The sequence below is a fragment of the Chamaea fasciata genome, unplaced genomic scaffold, assembly GCF_029207755.1.
Source record: "Chamaea fasciata isolate MVZ Bird 193981 ecotype frontalis unplaced genomic scaffold, bChaFas1.0.hap1 SCAF_5, whole genome shotgun sequence".
Taxonomy (NCBI): Eukaryota; Metazoa; Chordata; class Aves; order Passeriformes; family Sylviidae; genus Chamaea; species Chamaea fasciata.
Genome location: NW_027094090.1, coordinates 19,833,829 through 19,857,309, shown reverse-complemented (window position 1 = coordinate 19,857,309; position 23,481 = coordinate 19,833,829). Strand labels below are relative to the sequence as shown.

The 23,481-nt window shown below is 40.3% G+C and overlaps 1 protein-coding gene across 6 annotated transcripts in view; it reads left to right on the top strand.

Annotated features, from left to right (window-relative positions):
* Positions 1-12,221, top strand: part of PLXNB2 (plexin B2) — a 253,985-nt gene extending 241,764 nt beyond the window's left edge. For all 6 annotated transcript variants that reach the window (XM_066182975.1, XM_066182972.1, XM_066182971.1 and 3 more), the window contains 7 exons: positions 1,437-1,591; positions 3,187-3,347; positions 3,937-4,084; positions 4,583-4,647; positions 5,340-5,415; positions 7,416-7,490; positions 10,324-12,221. In XM_066182975.1, coding sequence (XP_066039072.1) covers positions 1,437-1,591; positions 3,187-3,347; positions 3,937-4,084; positions 4,583-4,647; positions 5,340-5,415; positions 7,416-7,490; positions 10,324-10,428 — 785 coding nt within the window. In that variant the 3' untranslated portion in view covers positions 10,429-12,221. The remainder of the gene's footprint in view (positions 1-1,436; positions 1,592-3,186; positions 3,348-3,936; positions 4,085-4,582; positions 4,648-5,339; positions 5,416-7,415; positions 7,491-10,323) is intronic.
* The last annotated feature ends 11,260 nt before the right edge of the window (positions 12,222-23,481 follow it).

The following is a 23,481-nucleotide window of genomic DNA, read 5'->3' as shown; positions in this document are numbered from 1 at the left end:
AATATTAATGGCAATGGCAAGTTAATTGTATAATCTCTTTTAAACTGTCTGTAACAGAAAATCCTTAGGCATGGAGTTTGAGCAATAATGTTGATGCTGAAATGCAAAACTGCTTTTATCCACTGTGTGACCATTGGTCCAAGCCCTGGGACTGGGGGCCTGGCCAAGCCCCAAGTAGCACAGTGAGGCACTGTAACCAGATGAGCTGTCATTATCATCCAAGTGCTTACTCCTCTTTCTGCTTTATTGTAACAGAGTTGATGTGTCTCTCCCTCTGCTCTAAACTATGAATACTGACAAACAAATCTTTAAAAAATCTTATTATAATGGATATGGATTTGCTTCAGTCATTACCTCTGGCTGCTGGAGTTCATGTCGTCACAGTGAAGGGATGTATTTTTCCTCCACTCAGCCACAAAGTCAAGTAGTGCTTATCAAATGTTGATAAAAGGAAGGTTTGAACTGAGGCACCGTACTTTGACCTCAGCAACTGGGGTAAAGATGTGAACTGTGATGGTGTTACCTAGAAAAAAGTTGTACCAGTAGTAGGCTGCCATTGGTATTTCTGTGGTGGTTATGGGGTCAGACCCAGGTAGGATTCTATAACTTGATCATGTCTTCGAGAATGCACAAAGAGGTAAAGAACTTGATTGTGTGAACCTCAAAACATACACATACTGTGTTTACATGACTGTCATGATTTAGGAATGGTATTCTCCAATTTAGTCTTCTACTACACCAAGCCATGCACTGCTTGCTCACTTCCCCCTCCACCTCCCCCTCCCCTACAGCGGGATGGAGAGGACAATGGGGGACACAAAAAGTAGAAATCATGGGTTGAGATAACAACAATTTACTGGAAACAGCAATGACATGAGAAAAGAAAACTAATGACAAGTGGATATAAGAAAGGAAACGTTATTGCTCACCATGGAAAGCCCCAACAACAGACAGTACCTGACTGCTCCCTCTGCTCTCTCCAGCTTGAAATTGGCATTACCCCACTGCTTCCTCCACACTTACTCCACTGGAAGGAACTCCTTCTCCCCAGAGGAGACTCCCTTCTCCCCACCTGTGACAATGACATGAGGTGATATAGAACAACCTCTGTGTCCCGGCCATGACCCCTCCTGGCTACTGCAAAAATTATCCCTCTCCTGGCTTGAGCCAGGACAGTGACCAAATAGGAGTTTTCCTGTTGTGTGATTCTTTCCTCTCCCTTTGGTCTTGACAAAAGCAAGCTTTTTCAGCTCTGTGCCACTGAACATTTAGTACTTGAGTTGTATATTTTGGACAGGAACAGAGTAATCTAGATCCCCTTGGCAAGAGGACAGGTATGTTAAGGATAGGGATCATGTATATATGTTTATGATTACTTTTGTGTTGCTATTTTGGGGTTGGGTGTTTTTTATAATTATTGCAATTACTGTTTCTAGGACATGCACTGCTGGAAGATGAAAATAAAGTCTGGCATCTAGTCCGGCCAGTGGATGAAATGGATGAAGGTAAATCAAAGCGAGGTAGTGTGAAAGAAAAAGAGAGGACCAAAGCTATTACAGAAATCTACCTGACCAGACTTCTTTCTGTGAAGGTAGGTCTCAGATGTGCTATAGTTACACCTTACTTCTATAGATTTTGAGATACAACTGAGGAAGTAGATGCAAATATTAGTCATGCGTTCAGCTGCGATTTGGAATATGTGTCATGTACATACAAGCTGGTGTTCAAGGCTTCAAGTGATTAATATGCCCTGAGGAACATTACTGGGAAAGAGATAAAGTACAGCTCCTGATCAAAGCTGAGAACCGTGATTATGTGACTGTTAAATAAGGATTTTCCTTGCAAGACAAAGATGGATATTCTGCTCTGTGCCACCTGTTTAGAAAATACTTTGTTGGGTTTTCTTTTGAACTGAATGCTTTATAAACTCCTACAGAGCCTTATATTTCCCTGTTCTTGTATGTGACCAATGTTGCAGTAAACCTCCCCCCCAAAAGTTTTCAAGTGATAATAATCCTTTTAGAGTATTTTAGTGCCTATACTGTAGAATTGATAATGAGCAAAATAATTTTTTTTAAACATTTCTCCTTGGAGAAAGAATTTAGAATAATGTATTTGATGACTACAAAGCCAGGCTCCTTTTGTGCAAATGAAGTCAGTCTGGCTCCGGCTAAGGCCACTTGTCCAAGTGTGGAAGTGGATATGAAGGAAAGTCTTCGGATAGATGACATAGACTCAGGATGAAGAGCCAAAAAGATGCTTGCATCCCTTTTTTCTGTTAGTTAAGCCACTGCTTTATATTCCCAATAGCCATTTTATAGATTATTACTAATCTGGAGCTTTACTGATTCATAAAATGTTGGTGAGATGTTACAGCTGAGATGACAGCTACCCCTTCAGCCCTGGGACTTGTGTGTTCTGGCTGACAATGGAATACCTTGGAGCTCTTGCCATCTGGGTCCCTTCACTGTTTGGAGGCTGTCAGCTGGAGTCATGGTTGGAAAGAGCACACAGCCCTTCAAAGGTGTTGTAGGGCCAATCAGTTGACTGGGGATGAACTCCATGGGACCTCAACAGGGTCCTCTCTAAAACAAGGGAACAGTCTCTCAGGTTGCCATTACTAAGATCCAGGCAGATGCCGGAATCCAAGAACACAGCCCTTCTGGACACTTCACTCCTTGGGTTCCACGGAAGCCGAGTCAGTCTGGGTATCTGATAAGGCCCATGTGCTTGCCCTTAAACAAAAAGGGCAAATTCTCACTGGTACTTCTTCCTCTTACTCTTTCTAAAAATTGCAGTGCTCTGGTGTCAGAGAAACTGGATGTTGGAAGCGGCAAAACCATTAAAAGTGGCTAAGAACTATTTTATGTGCACAATGACCCTGAAGGGTAAATGTAGCAACCAATTTCTGCTTCTTCTCTCAAGCAGAAGGCACACTTTTCTGTGCAAACCATAGAATCTCTGGTGAAGTCACAACCTTTGAGTCTAGAAAATAAAATTGTGCTCTAGAAGGTCTTTACTGTGTTGGCAGTTTACAAACTCTAAGAAATTGTTTGCTTTTCGTCACTCCTATCACTCAGGATAAAGGCCATCAGTGATGGCAACTGAATTATGTCCAAAGGAATGAAAGATGCTGAGTTCAGCTTGTAACATGAATGTAACTGATTTTTTAAAATTTGCTTTTAGGGGACACTTCAGCAGTTTGTAGATGACTTCTTTCACAGTGTGCTGAACTCGAACCATGTGGTGCCACCAGCTGTGAAGTACTTCTTTGACTTTCTTGATGAGCAGGCAGAAAAACATGACATCAAGGATGAAGATACCATTCACATCTGGAAAACGAACAGGTACAGTATGAACAGAGTCATACTCGTATTGCAGAGAAATAAGAGTATAATTCTCAGGTATATACTAGCACTCTTACCACAAATCAAAGTAAATTTCATTTATAATCCTCAGAATCATTTTAATTGAGATAATATGTTTGTGTGATGAAAAATATTCCCTGTAAGTCTAGAACCGGCAAAAAATAAAACCAGTTTACCTATGGGATTGTCACTGACTGATTTACCATGCTTTATTTTTTATCTTTCCTCAGAGAAGAAGAAAGCAAGAGGCAAATGGTACTAGATTTACCTGTCAAATCACAAAATCTAATACATACTACTTGATAGTTTCTCTGACCACACATACATCCATCCTTGCTCTTTTGGGGCACTCAAGATCTTTCTCATATGAGTTTTTCTGAGAGACGTAAAGAGTTGGTTTTTAGGCATGGAACACAGACAAGCTTGTATAAATGTTGAAATATAAAATTAACCATCACTGTTGTGAGGAGATCAAAATGTAAAGCCTATACTTAATTTCATATGATTTTCTTGTAGTAGAATATTTATTGTGTAAAAAGGCTTATTTGTTTTTTTCATTGTTTTGCAGCCTGCCTCTTAGATTCTGGGTAAACATACTGAAAAATCCCCATTTCATCTTCGATGTTCACGTCCATGAAGTAGTGGATGCTTCCTTGTCAGTCATTGCACAGACTTTCATGGATGCTTGCACAAGAACAGAGCACAAATTAAGCAGAGTAAGTGATTTGCATTCTACATCCTGACTATGCTTATGCCTGACGAGACAAAGGGCATCCTCACAGACAATACCCATTCTCTGTGGAGCTACAGCCTTGATCGTTTCTTTTTAGTTTTATAATGAAGTTAACATTTCACCACTTAACAGGTTGGTGAACTGTCGGTATTTCTGTGTAGTCTGCCAGTTAATACTATTAAAAAAGGAGAAAATAGCAACTGCTTTTATAAAAAGCATGTTTAGAACTGATTATTTCAGGCCCACCAATAATTTATTATCACCTTGCACTGATACGTTTGTAAAACTCAGCAGTAATGCCATGTGTAAACATCTTTTTGTTACATAATCCCACCAATGTTACTAAGTATCCAAATGTTAACATCTGTAAAGCTCAAGTGTATGTGAATGTAAACGGCTTGATCTTACATTCTTGACTTTCTTTTGCTTCCCAGAAATGTTCATAAATAAATAAGTTTTTTCTATATTCCTTATTTTTCAGGATTCTCCAAGTAATAAATTACTTTATGCGAAAGAAATCTCTAACTATAAGAAAATGGTGGAAGAGTAAGTATCAACTCTTTTCATGGTTATTCAGTTGTTAGGATTTTAAACCTGTGAAAGAGGAAAAGGGAACGCTGATATAGTCAAAGTCAGCTGTCAAATAATAAAAATTTTACACCCAAATGTTTAAAGATCCCCTTGGTGGTGGCATTGGCAGAGTAGAAATGGAGTTCTGTTATGACCCAGTGCGTATTCTTGTCTGTACAGACAGATGAATAGATTTATTCAGGAGAAAATATGATGCTGTTTTCTGCAGTCATAGTTGCTACCCACACAATCTATCTAACAAATGCTGTACTTCCATAACTCAGTAGAGACCAAATCCTGCAAACATTTTCAGAAACATTTTTTTCTATTCTGTCTCTGACTTTATTCATTTACCAATTAGAAATTCTGTTAATATCATGGAAGATCTGCCACAGAACAAAACTCTTGTCAGTTTTAAGACCTAAAATAATCATTATCTGCAATTACAGATTTTTCTTTCCTGTGGTACATTCCTGTACAATCAGGGATGATTTGCCTCTACTGCAAAAGTACTAATGTTGGAAGACAGGATTACTGAAGGAATCGTTGGTTGGTTATGGTAGAGTATCTCCTGTGTTAGTAAGGAAGCATGTTTGAAATAGTGGCAGAATTACCAGAAAGACACAGTTTATTTTACCTGACTGAAAATCTTTTTTAATCTCTTGCAGTTACTACAAAGGTATTCGTCAGATGGTGCCAGTGAGTGACCAAGACATGAATACCCATCTAGCAGAGATTTCTAGGGTAAGAATGTGATCCATTTTCTTGTTGTGAAATTGGAGCCAAGTGTAGCACTGGTTTTTGTTGTCTTCTCTTTCTATCTCCACAAATGGGGTTTTTTGTATGTGCAAATATCAGATGAGTTATACTCCTGAAATATTGAAATATGCCTGTTCATTGTAGTTGTGCCTGTTAGACGTTTGAAATTGATTATTGAATGGAATCAAGAATCCTTATTGTCACTAATCTATCTGAGTTACGCAAGGAATAGAGCACAGTGTCTGGATTTTTCACACCCAATGTCAAAAAATTATAGCACTCTTGAACTGTGCTTTCTCTCCACACCATATAGAGGATTTTTAGCATTGATCATGCTGATAACTGAATTCACAGTGCTACCACAGCAAAAATTAGATTCCAGAAATTAAAGAAGAGGCATGAACATTAAGAATAGCATATTTTAGATCTGTCTATACAGGGGCAATATTTCTGTTTTATGCTACATGTGAGAAGATCATCATGTGCTTGCTCAGCGGCAGTTTTTGCATTCTACATTATTTGGGCTACCTCACGTGGAGAACAGAGTGGGGTGGTTGCTGTCTGGGACTTTGGTTGGAGATGGGTGAAACAAAGTCATTTCAAAACCTGCTTCAGTCTTGAAAGAGCCTGCTTGCTCTGCAGCTCACCTCAGCTCGAGTAGGCTCTCGCCTTTGAAGCACTCTATTTAACTTGCAGAACCAGGAGAGCCCCTCACCAGTCCTAAAGATGTTGTTCAGCTGGAGTAAGAAGGCAGTGTACTTACCAGCTGGTTTGCTCATTTGCTTAATTTAGTTGAAGAGTTCTAGCGTAAGGAGGATGTTTGGGGAATTTTTTGCGGTTTATTTATTTCAGTGCCCTTAGGACCTAACATTTTGCAGATCAACATCCTCATGAGAGCATTTCTATTTTCAGTCATTCACTACAAAACTCATCTGCAGTGACATTTCATTTTACAGTTTACTTTATTTATTACATAAATTGAGATGTATATAACATTAGAACATTTGGTGATGAAAAGTAAATTCAATGTAATGTTTTAACATCAGCAGGATATGTTCTTCCTTTCTCTTTTCATTATAAATTATGATAAAAAATTAATATGGAAGGAGTGATTGAACACTGCAAATTTTGACCAGCTCTAGAAGTGACTTTTATAGAGCAAGGGAAGATGGATGTTTCTCTGCTGCTTTATCCCTCGGGTAATCATTTATGCCAGTAGCAATATTTTGCAATTCTTCATTTTCTTAACTAACTTAAAAGACTAAAGGCGTAGCTAGAGACTTGAATCCTACACACTTGAATGAAGTACATCTGTTCAGACAGGTAGAGCACATTCAGTAAATAAGTCATATGTGTGGGGGCAGGGGAAAGATGAGGTAATGGAAGGGTTATTTCCTGCTTCATTTGAAGTCCTTTCTCTCTCTCTTCTCACCACACCCAACCCCCCCACACACACCTTTCTATCTTCATGATTCAGGTGGCTTTTTCCAAATGTATCTGTGCTCATGATATTGATGAGTTACACCTTTGCTGTAGTGGGGTATGAATAATTTCCAGGATGTAAAAAGAGCTGGAGAAAGGATTTCAAACACCTATGATGACTGTGTCAGAGCTAATGCTTAATATTTCAACAATATGTAGATTGTACTGAGTAAATACTTTAGCTTTTCACACCCATGCTGCTAACAGATGTTTGAGCTGTAACCTGTTGTTTGACGTTCAGAGTTCAAAATATCTTCCACCTCCAATGTTAAGAGCTGTGGGCAGACTGGAAAAATACCAGAGGGAAAGGCTTGATCTAAAAATTGCCAAACAAAAGTTTTTCTCACTCCTTTTCTCTGCCCTAAGTGTCATTTACAAGAAGTTAAACACAGAGCTTGCATTTTGAAACCTTGTCAATTCTACCCAATAGTTGTGCATGTGGATGTAACTTTCAGCTGTGTGGGACCTATTTTGACATGTTTGCTGCCTGCTTGTGTTAACAGGCACATACCGATTCCTTAAACACACTTGTGGCTCTACACCAACTCTACCAGTACACTAACAAATACTATGATGAGGTAAGTTATGGCTTTTGTTTTCATGCTTTAATATCAATGGTAAAAGGTAATGAAGGCTAACACTAGTCTAAAGGAGTGACTTCTGGATTTCACTGAATAATCAGGTAAAAGCAATGCTGAGCAAAAACCTTGCAGTTATATACCTTGCTCAGCAATTACAGTGGTCAAGAGAATGTCCTTGTAAATGAACAATGTCATTAGGGCTATCAGGTTTTGGTAGGGATTGTTTAACAGATAGTTTAACAAGATCTGAAAGAGAAATAGATTTAAAAATCCTTTTTCTTCAGTTCTACCATCCTAATAAATATATAAGAATGTCATTGAGCAAAAAGTCATCAGAGTTATATCAGGTTTCAAGACAGTGTGCTTTTTTATTAGGAACAATCCATTAAACCTGTTTTGCTTGTAGAAATTTTGGAGCCATGTCCTTTTTATTAGTTAAAATGCTCCTTAAACTTCCATGCATGATACCATTCTTGTTTTGCCATGCCAAGTGAAGTGCCTGCCTAAGGTAAGTAGAGCCTGCCTACTCTAAGTAGAGTAACTGTTGAATGTAGCCTGATTCAAAAGCAGGCTCACAGCTTCAGTTTAAAAAGTTTCTTAGGTTTTTCACACCCTGTGGAAAGGGGGACAAAGAATATCCCAGAGTAGCTGGGCTGTGGCTATGGCTCTCCAAACTTAATCTGAAAACAAAAAGAGAGAAGGAAACTTTTATTCCAAGGTTTCCATGGAAATGAATGCCCCCAGAAAACTCTCAGAATTAAAGCAAGTAAGAACAGATGCTGAATCAAAAACGAACACAGCACATGTGAGCTCTATTCGGTTAGTCTTGCACCTCAGCACAGTTCATGTTTTCACTTATATTTAGCACTAAAGACAGTGAGTCTCATCCTTCACTGCAGCTGCTTTATACAGGACCAGCCAGCCTGTCACAGCTTTTAAACAGATGCAAGCAGGGAAAATCAAATCACCCTGAGATGTCTTGCAATGATGGTCAGTGGGAGAAACAGACAGGAATGTAGGCCAGCCCCATGGCATTCCCTCACCCCTCATCCCCAGTGCTAAGCTGGCTTTCAGCACCTTCCCAAATGTGTCCGTAATTTGACCTCTTACAAAAACACTTGGGGACCCGGAATGACAGATGAACTGTAAATCCCTGATTCATCCACACCTCAGGCAGAGTCACCAGCCTGTGGGACTTCATCAGTGACAGGCCAGCCCTCCCCAGTACGTGGCTGCAGCTCTTTCCTTCCATGTACGTCACTGTGTAACAATGAGGTGCATCTGATGAAAAGGCTGCTAATTCAGAATCATGGAGATAATCTGTCAAGAACCATTCAGTAAAATTAATCAAGCTTATTTATTTTCCATGAAAATGTTTTGATTTGCATAAATTGGAACATTTTGCAGCTGCCCTTGTCTTTATTACTGACACAGTGGTTCCCAGCATGTGCTGTACCTTCTGCATCTCTGCAGGGCTTGACAATGACTAAGTGGGTACATTCTAATTGTCCACATTTATATGAAGGATATATTCACCAGTAGAGATAATCATGAATTATTTAGTCTAGATTTGAGGAGTTACAGCCAGATATAATTGTTTAAATTAAGGAAACAATATCAAATTAAATTAGACCCAGTTTAAATACTGCAATAAGTGTTTATTAATTCTGTCTTGTAAAAATATTTTCGCGCTTTAAAAACAAATTCATTAGAATAATTATTTCTAAACAAATTTGCTCCAGTGTTGGAAATGCAAATACTATACCAGCCCTTCAAAGTGAAATTGTTGGCTAGATTGATTCTGACTGCATTAATCTCCATTGCCAGAGATGTTCAAGAAGTAATAAGAACCACAGGTAGAGACAGGCAAACTCCATTTTTCCAGTCCTTGTACTTGCAAGTTTATATAGTATTTAAACAGTGCTAAAGGTTTCTGCTTGATTACACTGTCAGACTTATATTAATAAAGCCAGTTCTAGAAAAGGAATGGTTTTGTCATGTAACACATTTTTGTAATGGAGAAATCTAATAGCTGGTGGGAAAGTTTTCCTAAAGGATGGTGGAAATGAAAACCTTTCAAAACCTTTTGAATTTGATCTGGGAAGCCCTAAAAAACTCTATTTGAAGAAAAGCCTTCTCATAACAGCTGACCTTTACTGGCTCTTGTTTTCAAATCCCTTGTGTCTTAGGAATCATATCCTCTTATATATATTCTGTACAGCAGAGGCTGTAGGATGCTGGGGGCTCCTCCGAGGAGCTCTTTGCTTTCCTGAACTATGGTGTGCTGGGCCAGAGTCATGGCACTTCTTGGCGAGAGCCAAAAGGGAGCTGCCTGCTTTATTCTGCATATTGCCTACAGACACAGGAGACCTTGTGCTGTCCTACCATATGCCTGTGCATGGACCACCCAGGAGCTTCTCATAACCAAAGCTCAGGGGCATGAGATATAATTACTGATGGTAAATGACCCTTAAGCTTTGTAGGGTGCACTGTAAGTAAAAGCACTGTTTCTTAAATAGCTCTAAGGAAATTCTTCCCCTGCCTGCTCCATCTTGGAATGTAACATTTTACAAGATAAAGTACTACCTATTAATTTGCTTGTATCCCAACATAATTGGAAATATTACAGAAACTTAGATAAAGTAACAGAGACAATCATTTTTATTGTCTTTGTGAAAAAATAGAACATTGGGCCTAATAGATGGACTTTGGTACAGAGTGAATGCAAAAGACTCTTTACAACCAAAGTAGTATCAAACACTTGGTCTCAGAACTATGTCATACATTTTAAGCTAAATTATTCTAAACTTTCTGTGTTTGTATCTTCCAGATTATAAATGCACTTGAAGAGGATCCAGCTGCACAAAAAATGCAGCTTGCCTTCCGTTTACAGCAAATAGCAGCTGCGCTAGAGAATAAAGTGACTGACCTTTGACTCAAAAGCCGCAATAAAGAAATCTGATCTGAAGATGTTCAAATTCATTCTTCCTGTTAAGGAAATAGTGTTCTATTTTTTAATGTATAATTACAACTTTAAATGAAAGATTTCATGGTTTTTTGATAGCAGAGGTGTAATGTAAAGAATTTTTACTGTAAATTATGCTTCTAATTAAAAGCTGTGTTGTGTGTAAATGAATCTTCTGTGGGAAAGAGAGTCCTTTGGTCGGGGGCAGGGTGGGGGGTGGAAGAAGAAAAACCCATAGTTCATTTGATTTAGTAGAATCTGAGACATCAGCATTTAGGATTCATTATGCAAGTAAATTAAAAACTATAGCATCCTTTCTACCTTAAGCAATATTTGTACTAGGAAAACAATAACATTCTCTGAGACACATGCAATATCCCCTTTTATTTTGATAACTGGAAATTGACTTCCACAGAGCTCTGAAACTTGGTCTGTGCTCATAATGAACATAGTGAACAAAGTGTCCAACTTCTCTGCAAGATCTAAAAATGGGATTAGCTACCACACATGGTTCTAAATTTAATTCTTTATCTCGATGATGATGCACAGTATTGCACCCACCACAGTTGGCTGTGAGAGGAATAAGTGTAACGTCAGTGTAGAAGAGTTCTACTGATGAAGTCTTGTTTGGTTCAGAAATCACTGCAAAGAAGGAATTAGTCCTTAAAACTTTAAAACTCTTTGTTATTATTGTGAGTTTTATGATATATGCTAATGTGCCTTACTTGTACTAATTCTGTGAAACTGATGAATGGTTTTGTAAAAAGAAGCAGATCAGAAAAATAAGTATTTATGTGCTATTGAATGACTTTTGTGTGAAAAACATGACCAGCAGAATGCTTGTAATTAGCTGCTTGCCGAGAGTGTGCTGTTTAACATGATTTGATTATGTATAATATCCTATTTTAGAATGGTTCTGATGATTTTTTATTTGAATCTTGGAACTGTCCTAGAAATACCATCACCTGTTTTTATTGTATCTGTGATGTAAAATACTAGTATGATATTGGAAAAATCATATACCCGTCTATTGAAAACCACTCGGTCAGTTTTGAGCCTTGGAATGCTGCATTTGATTGAATACACACTATAATCCATAGCAAAGAAAATTGAAATAACTTGTCAGAAAGTGTGTGTTTACAATATAGGTAAGCTCCGTACAAATCAAAAAGTTAGGTACGTCTTCTTAAATTGCTGTATTGCACATCAGAGAACTTTACTTCTCTTTGTCTTGCAAGTTTTTGGCAGTAAAGTAGCATTTTAATGAAGTGCTGCCATCTGTATTCCTTCGTTCATTGTCCTGCCAAGCACCCGGACTCCGCTGACTCTCAGCAAGCTAATGCAGTGTCTGCTGCCTGCTCTCCCTGCCTGGTAGGTTGTCACACACTGACTTTTACTGTCTGTTGATATTTTTTTTTCTCCCGTTTTGAAAATTTCCTGATATTTGTCAGTGGGCCTTTCCTTCAGTTTCTGAAAATCAAAAGCCTCACCAGAACTGGTTTCCTGCCCAGTGGGCTGTAGGCAGTTTTTTCTGTTTGTTTTGTATTCGACTTCTTGCATTTGTCTATAATGATTCCTGAACCTGCCTGGGCTGTAAGTTATTTTATACTGTTTAGGACTGAACTATATGACTTCTACAGGAAGGTGCTTTGCCAGTTATTCTTTCATCAACAAAGGCATCCTAATTTCATGGCTAATCTGTTTCTTTTTCATTATTTGTAAATCCTGTTAATTGTAAATCAAATACAATGTTGTTTTTTCCACCAAGTGTCAGTGGATCTTTACTCAAACTGGAGGGGATGGGTGTTGAAAGGATTTGTAATGCTCCCTCCAGGAGTGATGGAGCAGGAGCGTCCATCAGACTGTGGTTGGGAACGGAGGAGTGCAGCACATCCTGCAGATGGAATGCCTGACATCATGCCCTTTTTATTGGCATTTGCTCTGAAAAATGACAGTACCCTGGAGAGGCAAGGATGTAGTGCAACATACCAGAGTGAGGTCTTCTTGCCTGATGTATCTTGGGACCTGAAAGCCAATTAAAATACAGGCTCAGCAGCATCTCTCCAGAGAGACCAGGAAGCCCTGCTTGAGCAAGTAGGTCTTTCAGAGGGAACATTATATGTCCCCCATCACCAGTGACTTGACACAGCAGTTGCAGGCTGTCGCTGTGGAATGCAATGGTGCTCTAGCTGGATCCTACCTGTGAGGCAACTGGTGTGTGTGTCTGCTGGCATTTGTGAGTTCATGATGGATCCATTAGTCATTCTTGGTGCCCTTTTCTCACATCCTGGGAAATTTGCAGGCTATCAGTGCTGCAGTGCTGCCTGCCAGGGAACACAGAGGCAAATAACTGTGAGCAGCTGCAGCTACAAAGAAACTTAATGCCAGTTCTTCAATTCCTTCAAGTGCCCTGTCCTGAAAGCACAAAGTTGGAATTTGAATTGAAGAATTGAGCTCGTTTATTTTATTGTTTCCCCATTTGGTTAAGCTCCTCCAGTGCTTGTTTTTCCACTCTGGTGTTCTGTTTTGTCCAGGCCTAGGTTTTGGCTTCAGTTTTCATTACATTTTAGCAATCTGATTCTTAAAACCTTCATGCTCCTCATTTGGTTTCTGCTGCTCCTGACATCTGGTTCATCTACAAGATAAGAGGAAAAAGCTCACTGGGGGTCTCTCTCCTTTTCACCCCTTTTGCAGCTCCTCTAAGAGGCTCTTCTTAAAGCACAAGAACCTTCTTGCTGCCGAACAGGAATCACTTTACTCCATAGCAGTAGCTGTGAGCTGCAAAATTCCTTTGCTTGGACATCTCCCAGACCTAGATCGGAGGCTGGTACAGGCATTCGACCACCGCCAGCAGGTCTGAATCTCATTGCTGACAGCAGTCTCTCCAAGGTTTTGCTTGCCTCCTCACCAGCAAATATGCAAATAGAGATCCTTTATGATGTGAAAAGGTCCCTGCACCTGCTTGTTTGATATGTAGTCAGTCGCCCAACTGAATGGGAATGGGTGTTTTTTTGTCTCTGGCCAGGAATTCACTTAGTGCTGGGTTTCCCTCTGATACCTTACTTGATCTTTTTGCTGCTCTCTATATGCTATAGATTTATAAGCAAGTGGTTATGGAGAGGACCTCAGCTAGCTCACATATGTAAGGCATTCATAAATGTCTCCTGAAGATGACTTCTCTGATCAGTCTGTTACACTCCACTTGATCTTCCCCCTTCTGCACCCTGCTGTGTTGGACACATTTCTCAGCCTGCTGAGTCTGAGCTGTATTTGCATGCACTCTCTAAAGTTGGCCTTTCTGGTAACCTTTTGAAAATAAACAGAGCCATCACTATAAACAAAACCATACAGGGAATTCAGAAATTCAAACTGGAATTCACAAATTCACAAACTGTCGTAACATGGGAGGATTTTTAGCCAACTACATAAAGACTTAAAATGGCTCTGAGCTTGAAATGCAGCTGTCCTGGATTTATCAGCACTGTTGAGTTTTTGTGGCCAGTACTTGACCATTCCAGGTTCTCCAGCCTTATTAGTAACACACCCATTTTCAATCGTAGTATGCCCTTAATGATATGTACCTACATGGCCAAAAAACCCCCAGTCTCTAACTCTGATAAGGAAACCACTCTTTTACATGCTTCCTAGGGTTCCAACACCTCTATTTATCCTGATAATGGTTCTAGTCAGGGTTCCCATATGCACCTAAGCATGTGGTGTAACAGTTCTCTGAGGAGTTTGTTTCTAAAGAATTTGATCTTGAGCAAAGATTGCTTAAGATTTTTCCCAAGTCTGTTGTCTTCTCTTAGAAAAATCTTAGAGGGGAAATTGTTTGGAGTTGTTTCTTCCTTTTAATCTCTGTCTAGAGACGCCGTTCAGAGCAGCAAGACAGTCAGCTTCAGAGATTAAAAGGAGGATGTCCATCTGCCATTTTTCTACCAACCATTGACTCAAGTCCTGTATTACTCTGCCTTACACCCAGAGGAGTTGAAATTTGGCACTTCAAGTCACTAGAGTTGACGCACTGGGAATGTAAGCACTGTTGCCCTTGTGACTTGCTTTCATCCCTCATTCCAAGCAAAGTTTGACTTCCATACAGTCAAACTCTGTGCCTGAAGCATTCCAGGTTCTCCATCACACAAAACTCCTCTCTTAGTTGTCTGTTTTGCCAGATCTGCCTGGAGCACAGGATTCCCTGGAGAATGAATGACAGCAGCACACAAGTTGTAATGATCAGTGATTTTTTTTTCTCAGACTCTACATACCTAGTCTGTGTTTTACTATTTTGAGAAACCCTCCTTCAGTTGATGAATGATGAGTTTGAAAGGTGGAATTGTAAACTAGAGTTGGTCTTCTAGCTTTCGTCTTTTGTTAGCCTTTGTCTTGATGGGGCCCAAAACTGATGGTGGAATTTTTGGTGTTTGACAGTTCCTGCAGAACAGAAGGAAAAGAGACTTTCCAGACCCACAGTTACAAGGAAGTTTTCAAAGGTTTTGTTTTCTTTAAATGGTGTCCCCTTTTGCCTCAGTATCAAGGAACATTTCTCCATCCATTAGAGAAGAAAGTGGTTTCCCCTGTGCAGGCTTGTAATAACCATCTATGCTGTGAAAGATCACTGCTGTTGTACCAGACAGTCAGGGCTGACTTCTGTCTTGCCAGTGCATACTGCTTGCTGCTGCATGTCATTACCAAAGAGGACAAATCCTACTGTCATTCATAGCCAGGCCATCAAAAGCTATTTCATTTACCGATGTATTCCTGTTTCTTTGCTGCTTCTCAGATAATTGCCATTTGAACCAGAAGAGAGTTTGAGTGCTCTCCTTTTTTTTTAAAGCTTTTAAAGAACCTATGTGTCTTAACAGATTGGACGCTTCAGAAAGAAACTATTTCCTCAGTGAGACAGAGGACAATAGATCTCATACAGCTGTATATGGCTCATCTTAAAAGGAAATAAAAATCCCACCATGAGCCCCACACTGTGTTTTTGAAATTCTTTATTCAGTGCTCTAATTCTGAACAATGTTTTTGGCTTATTTAATTGTCCTCAAAATTGAATGTTGAACAAAACTCACTTTTTTTTCTTTTAATCTACTGTAATAAGAAAGGAGTGAAATGAAAAAATGTATTCCTTTGATACCCTTAATCTTTTCTCTCCTGTGGCTATGCTCCTATTCAATAAGAGATCATACTTGCTAGTTGCAGAGCCTGGATGCCAATCCATGGGATTTAAAACAAACCCAAATCCATGTTTCCTGCAGCTAGATCTAGGTCCGTGGCAATGTTCACAATTGTAAAACTGCCTCCAGGATGGTATTTGGAATACTATTATCGTGGGTCTGGCTGCTTTCCTCATCTTCCTTCATGTGATCCTTCTTCGTGTGGGTTTTCACCTTGTGTTTCAATGGCACTTTCTGAATCACAATGCTACATTCCTCTGAAAGCCCAAGGAAGGAAACAATCACTGCCTGGATTAATCATGCACTTTTCCTCCCCAAAGCACCCCATGGGCACTCAGTCCCTCCCAGGCTCAGGTCACTGAAAAATTATAAAAGTGGGGGTTTTTTGTGCTAGAGCAGACAAACTTACTGAAACATAAAATATTTCCATCTGTCTAAGGTAAAACACTTTTTTTTTTTTTAAATAATATACCCTACACATACATTACCATTCACATCTGACATATGAATAGCCCTTCTTAGGTGGTCTGAACTCAACCTAAAGTCTGCAGCACTCTACCCTGGACTGGTGGCTGCACTATGCTAGCCCTAAACTAGAACGTGACATAGATATTAATATCATTTTGCCTTTAGACGAGGCTAGATTCCCACAGCTCACTTGCTTGGTGCGGGTGCTCAGCCTCATTGCTTCTTTTAATGGACTAAAGTTTGTCTTGTGAGGCTGCTATATGGTTATGATATCCAAAAGTCCCATAAAATGAGGCCTTAATGTCCAGCAAAAGGAACAGAAAGACCCCCATCATTTTCAGCAGCAGCAGGTTCTTCTGCTCAGCTGTCAATGTATATTCCACCCTTTATTTTAACATCGCCTTATTTTGTTTCCTTGTGCACTTGAAGCAGTGACAATCCTCTATTTGTATTCTGACACATTACTGCTGGAGATGAGATCATCCATCTAGGTTTTGTGCTATTTTGGAGTTACAGGTTTGGTATTTAATAGGGTCATGCCCTGGTGTGCTTACTCCCCTTACAATAATATTCGATAGAGAGCTGTGTCAAGTTATGGCTTTGCTGGCTGTGTGTGAAGATTCATATGCTGATGGCTTTGACCTGTGTAAGAGCCTGTAACTGCCCAAGTACTATTATGGCTTTTGATTTAAGTTACGGTTGTGATTTTTATCTTTCTTTTCAGTGAAAGGAAGAGTAGAAATGTTTTGTTTGTCATTTAACTGGAAAAAGTTAATAGTTTAGCTGCACCTCTTTAGGAAAATAGGGAGAAAGGGGAGGTGATGTCCTTTATATAGGGGAGGTGAGGTGGTTTTGGACTATTCTAAAGTTAACGAAGACAGTGATGACAAAGAAAACTTGAGCACTGCTGTCACTGACAGACATAAGTTTCTTTGTGGTTAATCATTCATGTGAACTAGCAGGGCAAGTTTTTTAATACAGAGCTTGAATTTAATTTCAATCCGTGCTGTCCATCATTGTCTCTATTTAGCAGATTTTTGAGATGACAGCACACACAATGTATCTAAGATTAGATTCTGGCTTTAAATATTTAGAGTCTGAATCACATCTATTTGTACTTCATTCCAAGGTTGAAGTAATGTGGCAGGACACACATTCTGCACTAGTTAAAACAAATCAGAGGAGTGCTGAATTATTCATTTTAACCTTTTAACCAATTCCTCTTTGTGGGCCTGCACCCATGTGGTGCCTGGGGTAAGCTGGGGATCGCCAGCTGGCCTGGAGACTCTGCCCTGCACAGAGTGCCCTTGTGCTGGTCTGCCAGCCAAGGCCATTTCCCCACCTGCTGGGCTAGCTAAGGGCTGGGGGCTGTTTGTGCTAATGGCTCCTGTGGTTTTCTAGAAACTGATTGAGTCTAAAAGAATTACAGGCTGGGCTTTGGTTAGCTCCTGTTTTAGTCAAACTGCTCTCTGACAAGTGATTTAAGAGTCTCATCAGAATATTTGCTCCACTAGTGATGACCCAATTGGCATGTCTGAAGCAAAAAAAAATCTGTTAACTATTTGCTGGGAATGTTAATTTTAGCCTCCTGCCAGCAAGTGGCAAACCCAAAGATAAGTAAGTTCACTGTGAAGCCTGAGTCATAGGGCCAGGGAGTGGATCAGATCTCCGAGCCTTGCCAAACTTTGAGTTGCCCTGACAGGCATGTAGCCCTCAGGACCAGGAGCTGCTCTGAACACTGGCTGCTGCAAGACTAGCCAGTAGGACACTCTCCTCAGTTGGGATCACTCTGAATGCACCATTTTCTGCCTTGCTGCCATGCAAGAAAGATGTAAGGCAGACTGACTCAGGTGGGACAGCCATTAGATGCCTCCAAGGTCTTCATCTTTTTTTGATTGCCAAGGATCTGAGGTTGATATGAACTGCACCATGGCCTGGTGCAGGCAGCATTGTTCCACTGAGTTTGCTGCAGCACTGACACAGCCAAACTGCATCTGTATGGCTGGTCATGCACATGGCACAACAGGGAGACCTTGGTCAAGCATGCTCTTGCTCTTTATATCCAGGGCTGAGCAGACACATGGCACCAAGAGCCACTGCCATGCCCAGACAACCCTCACAATGCTCTCAGCTGCCAGGTATGGGTCTAGACACATGAGTGGTTTACAGGGCCAGTTGTTAGGAGCACCCAGATGAAACACAGCTTGTTGAAATACTAATTTGGAGTACAGAAAGTCAAAACAATGCAGAACAATGCTAACAGGAATAAAGAAACCTCAAAGGTCAGAATCAGCTCTGAACTCCAAAGGTATAAAGAGAAGCTAATCTAAAAATCCTGTTAGATTTTAACCACTCAGCTCACACCCACTCTTTGCAGTTACCAACAGCTCTGGGAAACACCAGTTTGTATGTCAATAGCCATATTGGAAAGTCCGTGGTGCATAAGTAGATAATCTGTGAAGTACATGCACTTTCAAAACTCTTACCATTGTGGTGCTCCTGCAGAAATGTTGAACAGGAGCATGTTAAAATTTTAAGGAAATATGTTTCCTGCCCCCTTACTCTTTTTTTCCTAAAGCTTTGAGACCATTTTAGCTTCACTGATGAATGGCTGCACCACAGAGGTGTATCATATTCATAGTCACACTGTGCTCCACAAGAGCTGAATGTTAGAGTCATTTTTTCCAAACTTCCCAGTGACTATCCTCTGTTTACAAGTTTCTCCGCAGAGGCTGATGTAGACCCTGTTATTCCAGTAATGTGTAGTTGGGCTTTGTTATAGGCTATTTGCATGAAAAAAACCAAACCCAGACATCTGCATTCCTTGATAACAAACCCAGATACTTTACCTGTTTGTGCCACTTCTCCATTATTGTTTTTGCCCGGGTTTTTTTGTTTTGTTTTGGTGTTACTAAAGGAAATCCCTTTACTGAGAACCTTGCAATCCAGAGTATTTTATTTCTCCAAATGGAGTTGAATTCTGTTCTCATTAGAACTACTGGGTATTTTGCTTGGGTCTAAGATTCGAGAATGTGACACAAACACAGGTATCATATCACACAACACAGCTATCAGCCATACCACCCCTGCCTGTAATGAGAAAATAAATATGCCCAAACTACTAAGCAATAAAGAAGATGGTGAATGGATAGGAGCAGTTCCATCTGCATTCCTTTTTCAACATGGCCTTCTGTATTAACATAGCAGGGGCTTTGATCTGGTTATTACTATGCTGCAGATGTTGCCCCTGCTCGCCCTGGATCTAATGAAGCATATCAGGCGTTCCCAGTCATTTAAATGGACTCTGAATCTCTCCTGCAATCTCTAGGAGATTTACTCTAAAATCAATTATATTTGCTCTAAAATCAATACAGCTAGTGCTTTAACATGATCAGCACAAGAGAGGAAACTGGAGGTTGGTGCAAGTGGCTGAGATAGCGAGAGAAGGGAACCAAGCAGACCATTTATCAGGTTGATACCATTGTCCAAGTGCCTGCTCATGGAAGGTTGGCAGTCCCTGAGCCTGGCTATTAGACATCAGCATTATCGTATGGAACAACTCCTCTCTTGATTCAAAAACCTTGAAATGTTTTACAACCCTAATTATGCTCTGGGAGGTTGTATCTTGTTCCTGTTGATGCAACAAAAAAAACCCAAAAAATTTAAAAATTAAGGCAAAACCCACTTGACTTAAGTTAGAGTACAAGTCAATTCCATGGCTGGGAATAAAACTTGAGATTCCAGAGCCTTGGATCCCAACTCTAACCTGCTGGCAGTGCTACATACAGAAAAATTAAAATTTATCCAGCTAAATTGCTCCTTGCTACAATTTTCCATGGCTTTGTAGGGAAAAAAAAAATCAGACACAAGACGGAGATAGGAAAAACCAGCCTGACAAGGGGAGTATGTGTTCAAAATCTATCATTCAAAGAAAAACTCCTGTCTGTGCTTAAATATATACAGCTTTTTTGTTGAAAAGAAGTTTGCCCAAGTTGCGGTCTGCAAACTATGGAGATTTAGTATCTATGAAAAGGATATGCGAGGCCTTTTTAGTGTTTCTCAGCATGTAGACTGACCCATCCTGTAAATTGGGTACAATATAACTCTGTCAGCCTGTAACAAGTTAAAGAGTGTAACTTTACCACCATCTACACTTGCCTGAAATGTTGTGGACTTACACCTGTAGGTGAAGCACGTATTCCCAGAGGATAGCCAGCGGGACATGACCACCTGTGGCACAGAGCTTGCTGCTGCCTAGGGAAGAATGCAGCTCTTCTCTGGCTACATCCACAGTCTCACTGCAGCCCCCAGGGCTCTGGCTGTGCTCCTCACTGAGCTATGTTTAACCTGGGCACTCCTGCCTGTATTGCAGAAGTCACACCTCTCATTCTACCTCACCAAGCACACAATGGTGCATAAACAAACCCTTGATCCTCACAAACAGGGACCCTGTGCATGCCCCAGCAATGAGCAAAGCCCTGCACGACACGCGGCGCCACCTCAGGAAGAGAGCAAAGAACTGCACTGTTGCCCCTCTCCAAGACCATTTACAGGGTTCAGGCTCACTGGGCTGGTGTCAGCTCCAGCTTGTATCGCCCTGACAAAACTCATCACCACACACCACAGTCCAGGCTGAGCATTGCCATGCTCCAGGACGTGGTAGCTGGGAAACCTGTGCTTCCTCTCCCTGTCTCACAGGCCAGCTGAGTGCACCAAACAGAGATACCCAGGCAGCAAGGCAAGCCTCACCCCAGCCCACAGCACCAAACTGGTGCTTGAGAACATTAAACTGGTTTTCTCAAGCTGAGTTAAATACTGCCATGGTGCAAAAGTGACTATGATTGGATAAATGTTTCCATGCAGACATGATGACAGGAATGAGTGATCCCTCTGGATTTGGTTTGGGGGATTTTTTGGGAGGAGAAAGCATTTGGTTGAGCTGAAGGAAACAGAAGATATTAGAAAAATACAACATAAGTGTCACAAAGAATTATGTGTTATTTTAAAGGCTTTTTTTCTTTCAAATTATGAAAAATGTCATTTAACATTGATGAGCAAGGAAATTTGATTTTACAGATCCATAAGTAAACATGTAACTATATATGTGAGGAGGGAGAGTTGCATAACTACATTTAACTATACCGCATGCCTTTAATGAAACTTTCCTGTGGAAAACTCTTAGGGATTTTTAATCCAGGCAGCTAACCATAAAGTTTTCTCCTTAACAGTAAATTATGACAATTGCCCAAGGCCTTAACATCCCTGTGTTTTGCTCTCTGCTTTGAATTAGGCTGTGATGATCAATAATAATAGTCTCTGCTCAGATATGGTCACTGCAAAACCAAAATGAAACTGTATTTGCCTCTGAATTTTACTGCAAATGTGAACATTTATCAACACTTACTCAAGATATAAATGAGAAAGAGAATGGCTATATCAAGAAAGAAAGATTTAACCTCCCTGCCATGCATCTAGAATATTTTCCAGAAGCAAATGTAGATAGTGGTATTGCAGGAAAGACAGCAAAATCCATGAATATTTGCGATCAACATAAACCTTGTCCACTCCTAACTGGTTTGGGAGTAACAAGGTACAAAATTCTCTTTGTGTGATCACAGCTTTTTCACACTAGCACTTTTTGTCTCCAGCTCTCATTGTTTAGAATATAAAAATTGCCTAAGCATCTATTTAAAACAACAATATAATCCAAAGGAGCCAAAATACCCACCCCCTCCCGTGCCTTCAGCTGTACTGTATCAGCATGCCTTTCCTTCAGCTGTGTAGTTTTGCTGCATACACGGCACTGAAGGGACAGCTGCACCGTGCTTGGGCTGGCCCAGGACATGCCACCTTCTGTCACCAGGGCTTTCACTTCTGGCCTGAACTCGATGTCAACTTACAGTTCACCTCTGCTGCTTGACAAGAATTATCTCGAAATCTTTTGCTTGGGCTCTTTGATGGGATGCATAAATACATCTGCAAGGCAAGGCAAAAAAGGTGTTTGCCCAAAAGAGCTAGCAAGGCCGGGGGAAATCTTTCAATAAACCATTGGTCAAAAGCAATAGTTTAGTTGTTTGAATATCAAGTGGTCTTGGAGAGAAGTGAGTCATTTTTTCAAAGAGTAAACTAAGGCACCTGGAGCAGGAGGAAAAAGGAAATATGAATTTTTGAAGAAGATTTTATATGACTCAAGTCAAACACATTCATCATTGAAATCAGTACATGGAGGTTGCTGCACTAACGACCTTTCAGACCTCGGACACGTCACGTTCCACATTTTCTCTTCTCAGGGATAAATTCCTGTAAGAGTAATGTACAGATGTGTGTCCACAGCTCTTCACTGTTACCAGGTAAAAAGAGAGCTTAAAACCAGGAGACAACACGTCCCATGTTCACCACAGGTTTGTCCCAACTGTGTATTCCATCATCAGTGTCCCAGGAGGTAGAAACACAGGTATGGTGGCCAGTTTGACCAACTACTCCAGAAGCAAGGAATAAAAAAAACTATGAAACAGAGGGTTTGGCAGTATTTGCTCTCTAGGCCCTAAACATTGAAATGTCCTTTATTTTTTCTAGGTGCTCACTAAAATTGTAACGGCTCACTTCTCAGTTATAGAAACTGGAGCTTTAGGAAAACACAAACTATCCTGAGTCTTAGGATGTAGTCTGATGTGACAAGCTTGATCTGCAGCTCAGAGGAGCAGAATGTTTTCATTTGTTGCTCTCCCCTTCACAATGTCACGTTCCCTTCTCAGCCAAGAGAAGAAGAAAAGCTTTTGCCATGTGCTGCCCCACTATAGAATGCCCAGAAACAAATCTACAGGCATTCTTGCCTTCATTTCTTCTTCTCAATGTTTTAATGAGTAATTAAGCAACAATGATAGAAAAGAGATCACAAGTTCTTACACTGTCTTATACCCTAAAACCACCAGGGTCTGTTTCAGGAATTTTCTTCCAAAGTTTCTTCCAAATAACTTCATCAGCTCTATTTGTAGATTTCCATGATTTCTAGTAAAACCTTGGAACCTTTAACTGAACTTCTGGAGGTGAGTTGTTCTCTCATTTTTTATTTTGACTTCTCCCTTGTTGCCTCAACAACAGCTTCTCTCCTTTAACACCCCTCATCTTTTCATCTTCACCCACCCAATCACCCTACACAGTCCAACACATGCACATGAAGTCTGTTTACCTACTGCAGCCTTGTTAGCTTCTACCTTTAGGACCTACTAGCCAATCGTGCAAAAATTCATATTGGAAAGGACTTCAGGAAGGCAATACCCCTCTCTGCTTAGAAGCTGTTGGACTTCACCTCAAGTACTGTGCCTGGGCTGTTTGTCCCAATGAGTATAATAAAAATATCTGCCAACCGGAATTTGTT